This window comes from Anabrus simplex, chromosome 3 (genome assembly GCF_040414725.1).
Source record: "Anabrus simplex isolate iqAnaSimp1 chromosome 3, ASM4041472v1, whole genome shotgun sequence".
NCBI classification, from domain to species: Eukaryota; Metazoa; Arthropoda; class Insecta; order Orthoptera; family Tettigoniidae; genus Anabrus; species Anabrus simplex.
Window position 1 is genome coordinate 306,954,994 of NC_090267.1, and position 17,171 is coordinate 306,972,164.

Below are 17,171 nucleotides of genomic sequence, written 5' to 3' on the forward strand. Positions count from 1 at the left end.
TGATTTGATTTGATTTGATTTGAAATGTATTTCCGGGCAGAGATTGTTAGTAAACTGCCTAAAACATTTAGGTATAACTTACTGTATAAACGAAAACCAGAGCTTGCTATTAGGAAGAAACAAGCTCGGTATCACAATGTGAAAGCACTTAGTACATTCTTGTACAAAGCATTGAAAAATTAAAATGGGATGTTTCACTAATTAAATACACTATAGTCAAGTAAATATTTCTCTTAGGATCCTTCTATAGTTCATTTTAGTCTAAGATTGATTTTAAGCAAGTAATTATTTTCTTCAATCAGAGAAATCGCTCCCCACCTGGGAGTGAGCCAGTGTGTTCCGAGCTCCCCGCTTAAGGGGTTAAATATAGATAAACATCTTTAGGTGTATTTGGGAATGGTAGGGACAAAGTTTATTTTGCCTTTTTTAGTTGTCATTTCATATTTTCTTGCCTATTTGTGTTGTTACAGATTCTTTCTGCTATTATTTGCACATTTCAAATAAATAGCACAGCACTGTATATGAAAATAGAAATAAAAACCAGATATCACAAAAATTTAGTGAAATATTCACAATGCACACACACGCACGTACGCACGTACGCACACACAGGGGATTAGGATCGGCCAGACTTTTATTTGTCATATTAACTTTACATTTTTAATATATATAAATTCTACACAACATAACAAGAAAACTGATACCAAACAATCTATAATTTAGACATTTTTGTCTATATTATTTTGCATTTTTTTAAATATGAATTATTATACATTTTGAGTTGCTTTTTACCCAAAATTGATAATTTTAGATTGTTTGGTATCACTTTTCTTGTAATGGCATGTGGAAATATATTCACTATTTTAAGGTAAAATGAAAGAAGTTGAAAATTTTTCTTCCTCATCCCATCCCAACCTTTCCCAACCTTTATGTAACTTAACAAAGGTCTTTAAATGGCAAAGCCCTCGTTACTGGAAAAATGCAAGGTTATTCGGGTTTAACCAGCAAGAGAAGGGATGAAGGAAGGAAGGAAGGAAGAATGTCTAGGCATGTCTCCAATTATAGATCCCACTATTATTGTCCCTCACACTTACATTCCTGCACCAGTGTTTCTTTTCATACCACTCCTTTTGTCTAGGCCACCATAGCTGAGCTGACAATGCAGAGTTGGGTTTTCCCACTTTCTGAAGGAAAGAAGGTAGGACAGAGAAATATAATCAGTTCTCTATAACAGGTGGAATAAGCGCTTAATCTGCTGCTGAACTTGTAAAAAGTATTTTGGGTGTTAATGTACACTGTAAAATTTTTTTAACATGCCGAAATTAAGTAGGCCTACATCGTTAAGTAGCAAACTACACTGATACATCCGCAAATTCGGTTCGGACACTCTTTCAACTGATAGTTTTATTCTCTACCGCAAAATACATGAAAAATCTATTAACCATGAAAAAAGGTACTTTATAATTCAACATTTCGCAATAGCCAAACATACATCGGGAATTTCTAAAATGGCTGGGCAGAAGAAGATCTCTCTGTTATCAACAGTGGTTGCCACGTTTAGTAGACAATCTCAGTTTTCCCTGGATCTCTGCAGAACTTTCTTAGACTCAGCTATTCCTTCCTGGAAACTGGAAAACCAGTCCCTCAGAACGCTTATGCAGAAGTATACAAGTGAAAAGGTTCTGTCAGAATCTACACTCAGAAAAACTTATTTGACTGTCTGTTACAAAGAAACCCTGCAGAGGATTCGTACTGGAGTGTCAGGAAAGAAAATCTGGATCTCCATTGATGAAACTACGAATGCAATGGGATATTACACGGCCAACGTCATCATCGGAACTATGGAAGCAAACCAAATTGATCCTTCCATATTTCCTCTGGCAATGGAAGAGATGGAGAGAGCAAATGGTTCCATTGTAACATAGTTATTTAAATTTAAATCGCCTCAAAATGCTTGGCAGCAAATGTGTTAATGCTACTCTGGCCACAAGGAATACGACATGATGATGTTCTGCTTTTCGTCACAGATATGGCACCTTATACGACAAAAGCCACTGAAGCCTTTAAAGTCATCGTCCTGAAAATTCTCTATCTCACATTTCTAGCCCACGGGCTGCAAAGAATCATCGAAGAAGTCAGAAGTTTGTATCCACTCACTGACAAGTTGATACTGAACACCAAGAAAATCTTCCCAAAATCGCCTTCCCGAATCCATATTTTTAAGAAAAAGCACCAGAGCTCTCTTTGTCTCCACAACTGGTTTTGACCAAGTGGGGAACCTGGATCTGTACTGCTGTATATTACACCAACCATTTGAACAAGATATGTGAGGTAATCGATGCTATACCAGAAGATGTAGCTGCTTCACTTCAGGAGGTGAGTACCATCAAGAACTCAACAATGGTCTAGCATTTATAACAACACATTCCGGTGTGCTACTTGAAGTAATTACCACTGAAGAAACAAGAAGGAATAAAATTAGGGATTGGTGACAATTTGTCTTCGCACATTAATTCTGATGTACTGCAACTGTGTGAAGAAAACATTAGATTTGTATGTCTGCCTCCTAGATCCACCCAGCTCACACAGCCACTCGATGTGGCATATTTCGCTCCTATGAAGAAAGCTTGGAGAAACATTTTGAGACAGTGGAAGGATTCACCAAACAGAAAGAAATATGAGGTGCTGCCTAAAGATGTGTTCCCACTACTTTTGGAGAAGCTAATATCAGAGATGGAGCAGAATGATAAAGGAAATAATTTGATATCTGAATTTCGTAAATGTGAAATATATCCCATTGGTAGGAATTCTGTTCTGAATTCTCTACCAACTGAAGAAGTTTCAGTAGAGGAAGTCAGCAACGCTTTCTTACAACACCTGATCCAGAAGAGAAATGAGCATAAGACACCAACAGAGAAGAGGAAACGCAAAAAACTAAATGTCCCACCAGGGAAGAGTATTCTTGCAAGATTCACATGCATCTTCTGTTACTAGTGCCTCTGTCTCAAGTGAAGACTGTTCTCTGTCCAAAAAGAAGGGAAGGCCCAAAATATTACTGGAGATTTCTGATTCGTCAGACTCTGAATCACTTCAGTGTTTAGGATTCGTCATCAGAGTTGCAGATCTCTGAAGATGAGCAAGATGAACATTGTGAGAAGGAAGAGCCTACTGATGTAAGACTATTCCAGAATGTAGACCTATATGCTGTTCTGAAAGTGGGTGATTTTGTACCTGTCATTTATGATGAACAGGAATATTCTGGATTGATCTTGAAGACTGACTTGGTTGAAGGCCCTACAGTTGATTGTATGGAGAAATCTAGAAAATGCTGGAAGTGGCCTCAGAAGAAAGATGTGATGGTATACTCCTGGTTGTTAGTTGTAAGAAAAATATCTCCACCGAAACTACTTTCCAAGAGGGGATATTTTCAAGTGCCAGAGTTAGACAATTTTGTGTGATCTAGGTTCTAGAGCATTCTCTGTTCCTTTTTGTTTAGATAGGTACTTTCATTCATTTTATTGATTTGTAAGAGTCCTTTCTGAAATACCGGTACCTACAGAATAAAATATATGTCAACCTATGTCAGTGTTGAGTTAAATCAAATTCTTAGTAGGCAAATTATTTCATGTTTTGTACAAATTCGTTTAGCTTAGTGTGTTATTAAGAAATAAACTCAAATTTCTTAAAATAATGCTATGTTTGGTTGCTACATTACCTGAATTACTTATGAGAGGTTTCTTTGGCCCAAGATAATGGAAATTACCATTAATTATGGAAACATTTACCTGGGACAATGTAGCCCCAACTTGGTGCTACTTTGGCCCAGATACTGAAAAGGTAAAATCATACAACAATAAATGCTGTAGAAGCTCCTAACATACTGCACATGCTGAGTAGGTACTTATCAACTAGGAAAACATGTTTGTAAAATTATTAGAGCACTTTCGTTCAATATATGTCAATATTAAAAATAAAGTTGGAAAATATTGAGACAAAGTAGTCCCAGTTGACGGTACACCTTTAATACCAAAGATGTATTGCTAATAGTTCCCAGGTTAGCACAGTACCTAAAATAAAATACAGTGTATGGACCTTTAAAGAAATACAGGATTTTTCCTGAACTGAAATTCTAGTGCAGTACTGTCAAACAAGACTAGCGTGCTATGGCACATTAGCATTGTGTATGGAGTCAGCCTGGATAAAATAACTCCTTATATTTCTACTAATGAAAACTTTAAGCTATGGATTTTTAAGCATTCTGTTTCTCATATTAAATGTAGACCTATGTAAATTCAATAAGCTGTATCTAATTCTTATCACTGATGACTGGTAGACGTCTGCCTGAAATGAATAGATGTTTACAGTGATTTTGTTTGGTAAAATAGTGGCCACATTTGAATGTCAACGATCTGAAAATATGCACGGTGTTCATTTTATAACAAAAATAAAATAATTCCACTGATTTTATACGACCTTAAAGATTTTTTTTGCATTATCGAGATAATTTAGAAGATTTTGGTGCAAGCTGTACCTCCCAACTTCTTGTAGTTCAAGAGTGTAATTTATAAAAAATGAAATGGCGTAAGGCTTTTAGTGCCAGGAGTGTCCGAGGACAAGTTCGGCTCGCCAGATGCAGGTCTTTTGATTTGAATCCTGTAGGCGACCTGCGCGTCGTGATGAGAATGAAATGATGATGAAGATGGGACACACACCCAGCCCCTGTGCCACTGAAATGAACCAATTATGGTTAAAATTCCAGACCCTGCCGGGAATCGAACCCGGGACCCCTGTGACCAAAGGCCAGCACGCTAACCATTTAGCCATGGAACTGGACAGTGTAAGTTATATATACACATAGATTGATGGCCAAGCTGCCACATGGTATAAAGTCTGGAAACATGATGGACTCTCAAATAAATGCCTTGAGTGCGCAATTTAATTTCTCAAGCGAAACCATTTTACCCATCTGTAACTGAGGTTATCGAGATAGGCCTGATTCTGCCAATGACAACATGTACTATTGTCCGGCTCCATGGCTAAATGGTTAGTGTGGTGGCCTTTGGTCACAGGGGTCCCGGGTTCGATTCCCGGCAGGGTCGGGAATTTTAACCATAATTGGTTAATTTTGCTGGCACGGGGACTGGGTGTATGTGTCGTCTTCATCATCATTTCATCCTCATTATGACGCGCAGGTCGCCTACGGGTGTCAAATCAAAAGATCTGCACCAGGCATCTCCGGAGGTCACACAGCATTCAACATGTACTACTGAATGCACATCCAGTACAATACGATACATCACAACTTGGAACAATGGAAGATGGAGGCTAATTTTTCACAGGGATAGAGTACAATAGAACACTGAATTTATTGCTATTGTGACAAAGTTTTGGACAGCAACCAAGAATGCTCAAGAGTTTGTTTGAACATTAACTTGTTTTTAAATGGACTAGATTTTCTTAAGTTTTAATGAATGTTCGTTAACGTTACAGTATGTATTGAGTTCTTGTTCTATTGAATAAAAATTGACACAAAGTTCTACTGCAGGTTTATATGAATTTCTGTTCTATTGAATAAATTAGATTCTATATTACACAACCTATTTTTCTTGTAAATTTTTCCCTCTTCAGCCCGATGTTTTCATGAGGCCATGAAATTAAACGAAAGATCACAGCATACTCTTTACATTTACAATATTTCACATTTTTTGTTTTCTATTATCACAGCCTGTATCACTTCACAAATTTCTATCATATATCTCAAATCATGTATCAAGAGTTGAGAAAAATCTCTCCTTGTCATTATCAGTATCTAAAACACTGTACTGGTACTTGTAACACTGGATGAAGATATTCATTTTTGGAAGCAAATATTGCTTGTCAGTCTTTTGACAGTGTATGTAATAAGATGTAAGCCCCAAAATGTGTAATTGCTGGGCAGTGTGAAAGTAGAAATATTAAAATTCACCCTAATGGCCCAGTTTTATTCCCAGTGCATCATTCTCAGGAAATGTTATATACAAAATTTGGTATACTTAACATTGCATAATACTTATTACCTGCACTGTGACTAAGATATACCGTAAGTCATACCCAGTTAAGAGGTCAGCTGTAAACAGTTGACCTACAGATCTTAATTATTTAAAACTGGAAGATGGGAAAATGACTGAAAAATATGTTCTTATTCTTAGCTGAACAACTTAAATGCAACAAACCCATCACAAAGAAAGGACTGAGATATAAGTGAACCATCTACATCCACAAACCTTATCTGAAATAAAGGCTGATTATCAATATGGAATCCTTTCAGTTATTTTTAATTTGTACATTATTTGATATATACTTCACATTCACATTTATATAGTTACATTATACATACAAATTTCATCTCCTGTAAGAAAAGAATTTTCTCACTTTTGGTGTTACAAATCGAATGAATGAACTAGGAAACATTTTCCGTTGTTCATTTTCATATTTATAATAATTTATAGGCTGCGCAATAACTTCCATCAGAGCACCAAGAAGTTTTTGATCCTGCAAATAAAATACAGTACAAATTTCAAATTATTCAGTATATAATTATTCTGTCTGTAATATTCATGCTAGTGATATTTCAGAAGGCCCACAATTCAAACACCAAATCCAAACAACTTTTAAGCGCTGTGCAAGGTCTTTCAGGAGTGTCAAGCCTGGACTAAATACTGGAACTGATAGCCCTTCACTAAGATCAGATGTCTCAAACCTAACACAGATCTATCACAGAAGATCAAAATGTTGTTTTTCAGAATAATTTCAAACATAAAGTGATCCTAAAATTCACTAACTATACATAGGAAAACACGCAGTGTTTTTCCATAAATATATAACATTTTATATTAAAAGGAATAGTTCAGACTTCTTGATGAAAAGTATCGTCAGTCTACTGTGCAATGTACAAAAATAAGTTATTTGAAAACTAACAGTTCAACAACTGTGGAATTAACAAAGGTAAATACAGTCAATATTTGCATGGTGGAGAATTCTGGATATTGTATTTACCTGCAATATCAAATGTTCTAATGCAATTACAGGAACTGGAATAATGGAATTTTATTCTTACTTGGCCGTTGATAGAATCTACAGTCTGCACATGTTAATAATATTAACAGTGATCCAGTGCCAGTGAACACCGAGTACACAAGGCTGTTTAGCATAGTTGTCACATTCATTGCTTTGAAAGACATCAACCGAGCTCGATAGCTGCAGTCGCTTAAGTGTGGCCAGTATCCAGTATTCGGGAGGTAGTAAGTTCGTACCCCACCGTCGACAGCCCTGAAGATGGTTTTCTGTGGTTTCCCATTTTCACACCAGGCAATTGTTGGGCTGTTCCTTAATTAAAGCCAAGTTGACATTAAAAACAAAAAAAAGATTTTGCATCCCTAAAGAATCTATCATACAAGATCCTATAAACATTAATATATACTTCAATTATTTTAAATTGTATTATATATTTTTGCACCTAGAAGCATTTGCCGCTTGATCATTGAACTATTTACCAAGTTTCATTAGCATTTAGAAGCACTTTGTCGGACATTACGTATGAACTTTGACTTCTTCTGGATTTTAGGATCTTACATCACACAGTGCTAATCCCCATAGTGTTACAGTGCTTCTTGAACTGCTTTTAGTGAAAGACTTATCCCTTACTTATTGTTTTCCTATGCATTGTTTTATATTTTTATTTAATCCACTGACGATGGCCCAGAATAGTGGCCGAAATCAGTACCGCTTTTAATCAAATAAGAATGTAAAATTTACATTTCTTATTTTCCTTGTATTGAATAGGCTGAACCACTTTATTTCTTGTTTCAATTTAATTGTTGATCAACCTGCTATTAACTTTTATTCCATCTTCTGCTTCTTGAACAGCAGCTCAGAAGACCTGCTCAGAGTACAAATTAAACAGCAGGAGAAATACCGTAATAAGCATCCTTGGTGTACTCAATTTCATCCTGATAGCATGAGTCTTGGAGTTTCCAATTCTCACTGAAGCTTCTTGATGTTCATACAGCTTTTTGAAGAATATAACATCTTGACTACCTACTATATTCCTATTGAATCTAAGAAAGGAAAATTTGTCATAATTTAACCTAATCACCAAAGAGCACTAACATGGAAGACTGTGTCAACTTGTTAGTGTTGCCACTGGCCTATAATGATGTGTTCTGCAGAATGTAAAATGTAAAGCTTGCTACTTAGTGCAGCAATGTGTCCAACCATTATATATGCTATATTATTATATTTTACGTGATTTTTGTACAGTGGGATGCAAACATACACTCCTCGTGCTGTACTCTCAGTAATGTGGAATAGCTGCAGCTAAATAGTCTATACATTAGACTGCTAGACCAAAAGCTCTGCTTGAGGATATCCCACCAATTTTGAGGCTATACTTTAATTTAAAGCATGAAACTGACATCAAACAGCTCTTTTCAGAGCCAACCAACAAAGAACCAAGGTCACTGTCTGAGAACAATACAAATAAATGATCGTCATCATCAGCTGTAACTTGATCCAAGTATATATAACTTCTTCCTGCATAAAGTGAGCAATTCAACTCAGTTTATGGATGTGTTTGCGATGACTAAACACAGAAAGACGTCCATCACACATCTGCTGCCAACGTGCAGGTCCAAACTAGAGGCTTCCAGTTTCACCTAAAAACCTGCCTCCACTATCCTTATCCCATCGCCGTTGGACTTGAGTTGAAAGGCATGACAGCAGGAAAAAGTGCCACAAGCGGGATTTTGTTTAAGGTGGATCGCAGCTTGCACGGAAATGACCCACATACTACGATCTCGGAACTATACCCTGCGGCACAAATGAAAAGCGACATGCAGGTTCTAGTACCACGACTGCAATGGACTGCCGCAGACTCTAAATACCATTGAATTGCGCCTCCACAGCAAGTCCATCTGGCATGACCTCATCCACCTCCACGACCGCTGAGAACCACAAAAAGGAGGTTACTCCGTCCGTTTTGCCGTTCAGCCAACAAATAAATACAGAGGGTACAAGCAGATCTAAAATTGACTACCTTGTAAATATACTTAATGGCAATCAATCAAGTGGACATAGTTCTGCTTCAAGAAACACACTATGAAGACCAGTCTATGATGCCATTCAATAATAATAATAATAATAATAATAATAATAATAATAATAATAATAATAATAATAATACATTTATTAATTTATGGATGTGTTTGCGATGACTAAACACAGAAAGACGTCCATCACACTTCTGCTGCCAACATGCAGGTTCGAACTCGAGGCTTCCAGTTTCACCTAAAATTCTGCCTCCACCATCCTTATCCCATCGCCGTTGGACTTGAGGTGAAGGGCGTGACAACAGGAAAAAGCACCACAAGCAGGATTTTGTTTAAGGTGGATCGCAGCTTGCACAGAAATGACCCACGCACTACGATCTTGGAACTATACCCTACATTAATTTTTATTATTATTATTATTATTATTATTATTATTATTATTATTATTATTATTATTATTATTATTATTATTATTATTGTTATTATTATTAGTAACAAATACATTGCAATTGGGAAATATCCCAGTAGCAATGGTCACTTAGAGTAGTGTGATAATAAGGTATAGTAAAAACATAATTACCCAACAACTACAACAACAAAAACGACAGTACAATAACAAAAGTACAACAAGCATTTCCATAGAAAGAAAATATTGCAACAAATATGACTAGTTTAACATCCCTAATTATATACAGTGCTTAATATTACAGCTTACAATACTACAAGATTACAATGCAGTACAATCCAGATCTCTGCTTTGTCTCAAAGAATCCACAAGAAAGACCTTTAAACTGCAGTAGGAACTGGCCAGGAACATCTACATTCATCAGCCCATGTCGCAATTTCTGCAGGGAGCTTGGAGCTCGGGTTTGTTTGCTCTCCAGCTAAGTTTAGAAGGAGGAATTTCGACATGACCTACACAAAGCAGAACAAGGAAACAATAGTACTCCAACAGCCAGACCAACGGGAAACATTTCAGAGGCCTAGCAAGAGGCTACAGGAGCTGAAAATATACATTTGAAGTAAGAATCACGAGCGCAATGTGCTGGACCAATGATATGATAGCGTCACCACCATTTTGGCTAGGCATTGGTCTATGCAAGTGATGGCCCCAATTGAGGATCCAAGGGCATCTTAGGGAACGAATTGATAAAAGCGATGAGCGAGATTCTGTGCAGGTAACATCGAGAGAAGTATTATTTACGCGAGTGTGGGTCAGAACCTATGTTTCTTGATCGTGTGGAGACTTGAAGTTTGGTTTAAGATGCTCAGTCAGCATTTCAATTATTCAAGGGGTTAAACTTTTGAGAATGGTTTCTATTTTTTGATTTCCTAAGGGAAGAACATTTTCCAGATAGCCATTCAATATTTAGTAGCTTGCCAGTGTAAATAGATTTTACGAGGACATCAAATTCACTAATTTCCAGTCCAGCATTTAAATGGGAAATATTTGACCTAGTTATGGGATTAGATAAGAAGTTGTTCTGCGACTGAATGGGAACTGGTTTCATGGTCAGTAGCAATTACCCCGGCTGTAGTATTCTAGTAACTGGTGGGTTAATTTTCCTACACCACGAACGAGGGGATGTTTCAGATGACATCCAGAAGCAGAAGCAGCAATGGAAACTATGAGATCACAGTTCTATGCCAGGATGGAGACCCAAGGGCTGATCCAAGTCTTTCTTGAAGGCATCATCTTCGCTATGGCTGGTTAAAATAATGGGGTGCCGGCTGTCCCGGAGGCAGGCAGCGATGTCAACGAAATAGATGTGTGCAGAATTTTCAATGTAATTATGTGAGTGTGAACATGTTTTAATGTTGCAAAAGGGAATAGGTTAGTATTTGATATTTAATTTCAGTAAATTTAGCTTTTGTTTGGGAGGACTACATCCTATTTAAAGTAAATTTTATGAAGCTTGCTAATGTAAATATAATTTTAACATAAATGTGGACCATTTGCATAATGTCACAGCTTATCTTCTTTCCATTTTATGCAGATTTTTAGCGAAGTGGTTAGCGCCATTTCTTTTATGAGCCAGTTTCTCACTTTAGCCTAATTTATTTTGATTTGTTTTGCTTTGATGTTTGAGACGCAGTGTGCATCTTGGGGCTTAAATGTAAATAAGGATTCAAATTAAAGTCAGGAAGGACTAGATTAAAGTATTATTAATGGGAGCTCAAAGTGTACGGAAACATGCCGTCACGTTTTCTGGGATTTCTTGCATGATGTGTGAATGAATATGTGTGAGATTGAGTTTGGATCCACAAATTCTGATAGCGTCATCTTCGTGATCATTCTGAATATCAAGATAAGCGTAAATTAGTGTTTGATTCACGAGTTGCTCGAACGCAGTTTCGTATTTCAAGTTCCAAATATTTGGAATCAATTTTCTGTAACTTGAATTTATTATTATTATTTTTATTAATGCGAGTTTCTCGAGTTGTAAGACTGAGATATTTAGGTAACTTTCCAATGTTCAGACATGATCGATTGTCTATGTGGCAATTTCCTAGTTTCAGATTATGATCTTTATTACAGAGTTGGCCACTTTATCATTCAAGTTTAGCTTTACGAACGTGAGTGCTTTGATTTGTGACCACCGCGGTCTTGTTTCCTTTCATGCGAGTGAATATTAGACAACGTCATTTTATACACTTTTGCAGTTTTGGCAACTTGAGGACATATGATATTCTTTTGTGATTATGAGTAAGAGGACGCGTTCCTCATCTGAAAGGCCTGCATTTTCTTGATTGTGTGACTTGCCTTGGGTAGACTGTTGAGCAGCGTGTGCAAAGGGTTGGACCCTGTGTATTTTATTTTTTTATATTTGCTGCTTTATTCTGCGAGACTAAATCTCAGTTTCTGAGTCATTCTGCCGTATGTTGGCAAGGGTGATATGTTTGTCTACCGAGGAACGTTTTATTTCAGCGGCCTATAATTTGTGATGATTTAATTGTTTTTGTCCATGTCACTGCGGTTGTTGCAGTAGATGAGATTTTTATATCATGACGTTTTGTTAGGATTTTCCTTTGTGATATAACTACATTGAGGAATATTTTTGTGTCATGTAATCTATTTCAGGAACCTACATTAAATAGGATGTGTAGGTTAAAGTGTAAAATGATGTTTCATATTTTCCATCGAGGCTTTGAGTGAACGAGAGTTGCATGAATGCCACATGCTTTCTTGGTGAGCCCTGGAAAATATGACATGTTTTTGTGTCTTTGATTGTGTATATTTATCATTTATGTGATTTTATTTGTGTGGTTCCGACCCACAGTGTTCTGATGTGCTCATGAGATCACTCATGATTGAGGTGTATATATTTGTGTGTAGGATGTTTGACCATTCAGACTGTTATATATCGTACAGTTAGATTAGTTTCGTCTCCCCCTTGCGCGTTAAATCACATCTTTTCTTAAGGTTAGGGATCCCACTGCAATGTCAAGTTTGCAGGAAAAGGGAATGTTCCCATCTATAGTTCAAAGTGTTAACAAAAGGTAAAGCCAGGAGTGTGAAGCCAATGTGTTAAAAATAAAACTTCAATATTTAATTTGATATCTTGAGTATGTGTCGGCATACAATTGTATACTTATATGATTTCTATTTTGATTCTCAAGATAGACTTTATCAAGCTGAAAGAAAAATTCCGAGTCATGTAAAAATTTGGATCATTTGATACATTTTGCTATTTTCTCATATTTTCCTTGTTTATTTTAATAAACGGATTTTCCTCCAAAACTGACATCGTGCTTCGCCTTGCTTTATTTGTAGCTTTTAGTTGACCTCACCATGTCCATTTCAGCTATATGTTGCCCATCGAATCCATGGTGTATGTAATTTTAAGGCATTTTTTTAATCATAGTTCAAACTGAACACCCCTGGGAGCGGCTGACTAGTCTGGGACAAATGACCTTGCTGGTAGAAATGGGGAAAGCAGACCCTGCATAAATGCAGAACTAAACGCTAGGAAAGAAGAAAAAGAAGAAGTGTTATCTTTTCTTATATTTTAATATTTTATAAGAATAGTCCTTTCATAATACAATAAGCAAAATTGCATTTCTGTTAAAAGCCAGTCAAGTCAAGTTATTGTAAATCAAGCCTGCCGACGGTGAAGTTTAAACACACTATCCCTTGTATCCAAGCTGACAGTCTATCCTTTTTAAAATAACGGAACTACTTCAACAGGAAAATTTAAATAATGTTTTTATAAACGGTGAAGTTTATTCAAACTAGGTGTCAGAGCCATTATCAAGACTATGAGTAAAGTAAACATTATTTTAAAAAATTCCTAGAGTAAAATAAATGTTCAACCAAGGTACAGACAAATTAAAGTAATATTTTAAACATGCAAATTAAGGATTATGAGGCATTTCCACTGAAACACATCATTTCACCTGCAATAATTTAATTCTTGTGGCATACTGTGGCTACCAGTTATTACCCATTTTTTAATTTTCTCATTTTTTATTTTATTCTACCCCTGAACAAGAGTAGTTATAATCATCTACTGACCTTTTCATACAGTAGAGATCCCACACTATAATTTTAAAATAATTTAGCTCATTCATTTATTTATTTATTTATTTATTTAAATATTTATTTATTCATTTAAATATTTATTTATTTATTCATTTATTCACTTATTAATTTATTCATTTATTTATTTATTCACTTATTCATTTATTCATTCATTTATTTATTCATTCATTCATTCATTCATTCATTCATTCATTCATTCATTCATTCATTCATTTATTTATTTATTTATTTATTTATTTATTTATTTATTTATTTATTTATTGTCATTAACATCTCACCAGATACTTACTCGTAAGATTTCCAGATGATTATGGGAAGCATAAAGCCGACTATCTTGCACAATATCTTCTATGAGTGACTGGTATTCTTCTGAAAGATAAAATATTATATCTCTCAGTCCTTTAAACCTCTTGAGAGAGATCAGTGATGGAAGAATAGTACAAACGTAAGGTAGAAAAGACGATAGGAAATTGTGACAGCCATAGTTCATTGTCATTAAGAGTTAGAACTTCCTTCCTTTCTTTCTTTCTTTCTTTCTTTCTTTCTTTCTTTCTTTCTTTCTTTGCAAAGTTTTAACCCTTTCAGCTTCAATTTACTCTCCATTCCCTCTAGAGAGCTTGACAATCTACAGCTCCAGACCACACAGGACTCTTCATGGTTCCCTTTCAATCAAAAGATATAACTTTGTTCGTATTTTGTCAGTCTAATCTCGTGTGTCCTGGTTAAGAAAGCCAAACAGTATGGCTGAGAAAGTAAGCCACATTACACTAATAACTGGAGTCTGTGGGTGGACAGAGTTGTTTTGGCAGTTCCAAGGCCCTTACTGGACTGTATAATGAGAACTGTTAATTTTCTTAGTTAAGGAAGTGGGTGACTGTGCTGTCTCTCAATATTCCTGTAACTTATGACACCACACACAACACTATCCTCCACCACAACATGCAGTTTCTTATCTACCGCAGATGGTACCAACTTTCATTGTAAGTCTGCTTTACAAGGGCAGAACAAGGCTAATAATAACCTTGCAAAATAGATTATAATAAAAATTGTCTTAATTTGAATGTTTCCTTGAATATTCTCCTTAACCCTCTACTGCATACTGTTGCCTTTAGGCAACAAATAACTTTTCACCTTCAGGAACTCTGAAAAGTGGTGGCAAAAGGGGCTCTGGTTAAGACGCAGCAGGTCGTTATGCTACTTAGGATCCAGAACGGGTAAAAAAAAAAAAATTGTAAATAAATAAATGCAATGTAAATATTAATCTTATACCAGTTGTATAGTATCATTTGAAGTAATTCCACATACTGTATATCAGTTGACTATATTAGTAAGTAGTACAGGAGATATTATATGTAGAATTTTGTAAACAATATAAATTTATTAAGGATGAGCTGTGTGTTTAATAGAAAACATTGTTAGCGTAAATTGTATAATATTGTATTATAGGAAAATTTTCTTTTCTTGTTAATTTAATATTTAGTGCTTGACAATAATGTATTTTAGTGTACCATTTGCCACCGAGGTAGACACCTCATTTGCAAATAAAGAGATTTTGATTTGAAATATTGTAGACAGAGGTAGTTTTACGGCACACCTTCAACTGTACAATCAATTAAACACATATCCAAAGGTACTCCTTCCACCCCGTCAACATCCACGCGAACCAACCACCGTTTATTTTACGTGGGCCCTCCCCATCACATTACCACAGGCTTCAGGAGTGCCTCTGGCTCAACGGTTCTGCAAGTTGTACTTGCGCCTTGCAGTACGTACCCATGGCCAGTAGGTAGTAATGTTCGGTCTTTGAATGTTAAAAGCTTAGCGTAAAATCATGAAAAATCATAGCCTATATATAGTCAACTATGGCAATCCACATCACATATGAGTGTTAAGCTATTAGCCCCAGTTAAGAATTTCTGGTACATCTAATACACTGAACGTATGTTGAACATTAAAGCTTGAAATTTTCTTCACCAAAGGAAAACGAAAAATAATTCATGCAGTAGAGGGTTAAAATTTAGTATAACTACAGTGAGTTTCTCTCATCCATTGGCCGGCAGGCATACCCAGCTTATCTGCCACCTGTTGACTCATCACTCCCCGCTTTGTGCATAGCAACAAGGACTGCACTTCGCTCACTTTATCCATGCATGACATGAGATAATAATTAAAATTAAGAGAATAAGAAGTAAGAAAATAAGCTCATACCTTATGATAGGAGACACTTGTAATGTTCTCCTCCTGTGTCCTCACATTTCTAGCCATCGTCTTAGGAAACTCTGATTCACATGCATAAGTTTGTCTTCCGTAGTTGAGGTTATTTGTCTCCAGATATGTTCTTTCAGTTTGTCCAACATATGAGGGTTGTACTAACAACATAGTCTTCAAAAATTTCCTGAATTAGCTGAGTGGCAGAGTCTTGCTGAAAATATCCACTTCGACATTCAGTGTCAGTCAGTTCGTCAAAAAATGGTTTGACATACTCCAATCTGTTCGCCATGTAGAGGAGTTTTGCATATGCGATGGCGGTTTTCTGTAGTACAATATCTGTTATTCTGTGTCAAAACATACCCGTGTAAATGGAACCACGCTTCGTCAGAGAAAAATATTAAGCATGGATCAATTATTCCACCATGAACGTTTTCCAACATACAATTACAAAAGCGTAGCTGCTTAACATGATCATGTGGATGCAGTTCATGTACTACAGTTACCTTGTATGGTTTCAATTTGAACATTTTCGTACCCCGCCAAGCTGAGTTCTTTGAAACTCCAGCTTCTTGCCCAAGTCATCTTAGGGATTTTGTAGGCGTATGTTCTAATCTTTCTGCGATTTCATTTACTTTTTCCTTGTTAAGTACACTTTTTTGAACACTTTGCTTCTTATCGAGTAAAGAACCAGCTCCTCTCAATTTGTTTATGAGTTTCTGCACGGTCTCTATGTGGAGGGTGTATATATGGAAATTGTGTTATAAATCGCCAAACGACTTTGCTGCAAGACTCTGTTTTCACATAATTATCTACATAAATACCCTTTCCTCTACCGTGTACACATGTGAAGGCATTATGAGAATTATACCTTGAAGTAACACTTCACAACTCGAGAACAGTTGGAGCGACAGCTCAATACTTAATATACTCAAGCACGGACCTGAACTGCAAAGTGCGGGCATTCCCGTGCTGTTGCTGCACTGTGCAGCGGGAAGTGATGAGTCAACAGCAGGCAAATAAGCTGGGCGCACCTGCTGGCCAACCAATGAGAGAAACTTACTGTATATACAAGATACACATGCTAAAAAAGTATTCATATAAACTCTACAGCTATCAAACTGCAGTGTTTAATTTAAGATTGAAAAGAAATGAACAAGTGCCAAATAAGTCATACATAGAGAGATAGGAACAAGAAAAGGAATACATAATTGGAAAAACATAACGGTAGGACAGTGTGGGAAAAGGGAACGACAGAAAAAGGAGACTAGGATAAACGTGAAAACACAAAAGGTCAAGACAATCTCCATATCTTCATACACTGCCGTATGTAT

At 36.2% G+C, this 17,171-nt stretch overlaps 1 protein-coding gene across 2 annotated transcripts in view; it reads right to left on the bottom strand.

Moving 5' to 3' along the window:
- Positions 1 to 5,539: 5,539 nt before the first annotated feature.
- LOC136867253 (signal peptide, CUB and EGF-like domain-containing protein 1) overlaps positions 5,540 to 17,171 on the bottom strand; it is an 81,844-nt gene continuing 70,212 nt past the window's right edge. For both annotated transcript variants that reach the window (XM_067144394.2, XM_067144393.2), the window contains exons 13-14: positions 13,919 to 13,998; positions 5,540 to 6,531 (exon numbers count right to left, since the gene is read on the bottom strand). In XM_067144394.2, coding sequence (XP_067000495.2) covers positions 6,382 to 6,531; positions 13,919 to 13,998 — 230 coding nt within the window. In that variant the 3' untranslated portion in view covers positions 5,540 to 6,381. The remainder of the gene's footprint in view (positions 6,532 to 13,918; positions 13,999 to 17,171) is intronic.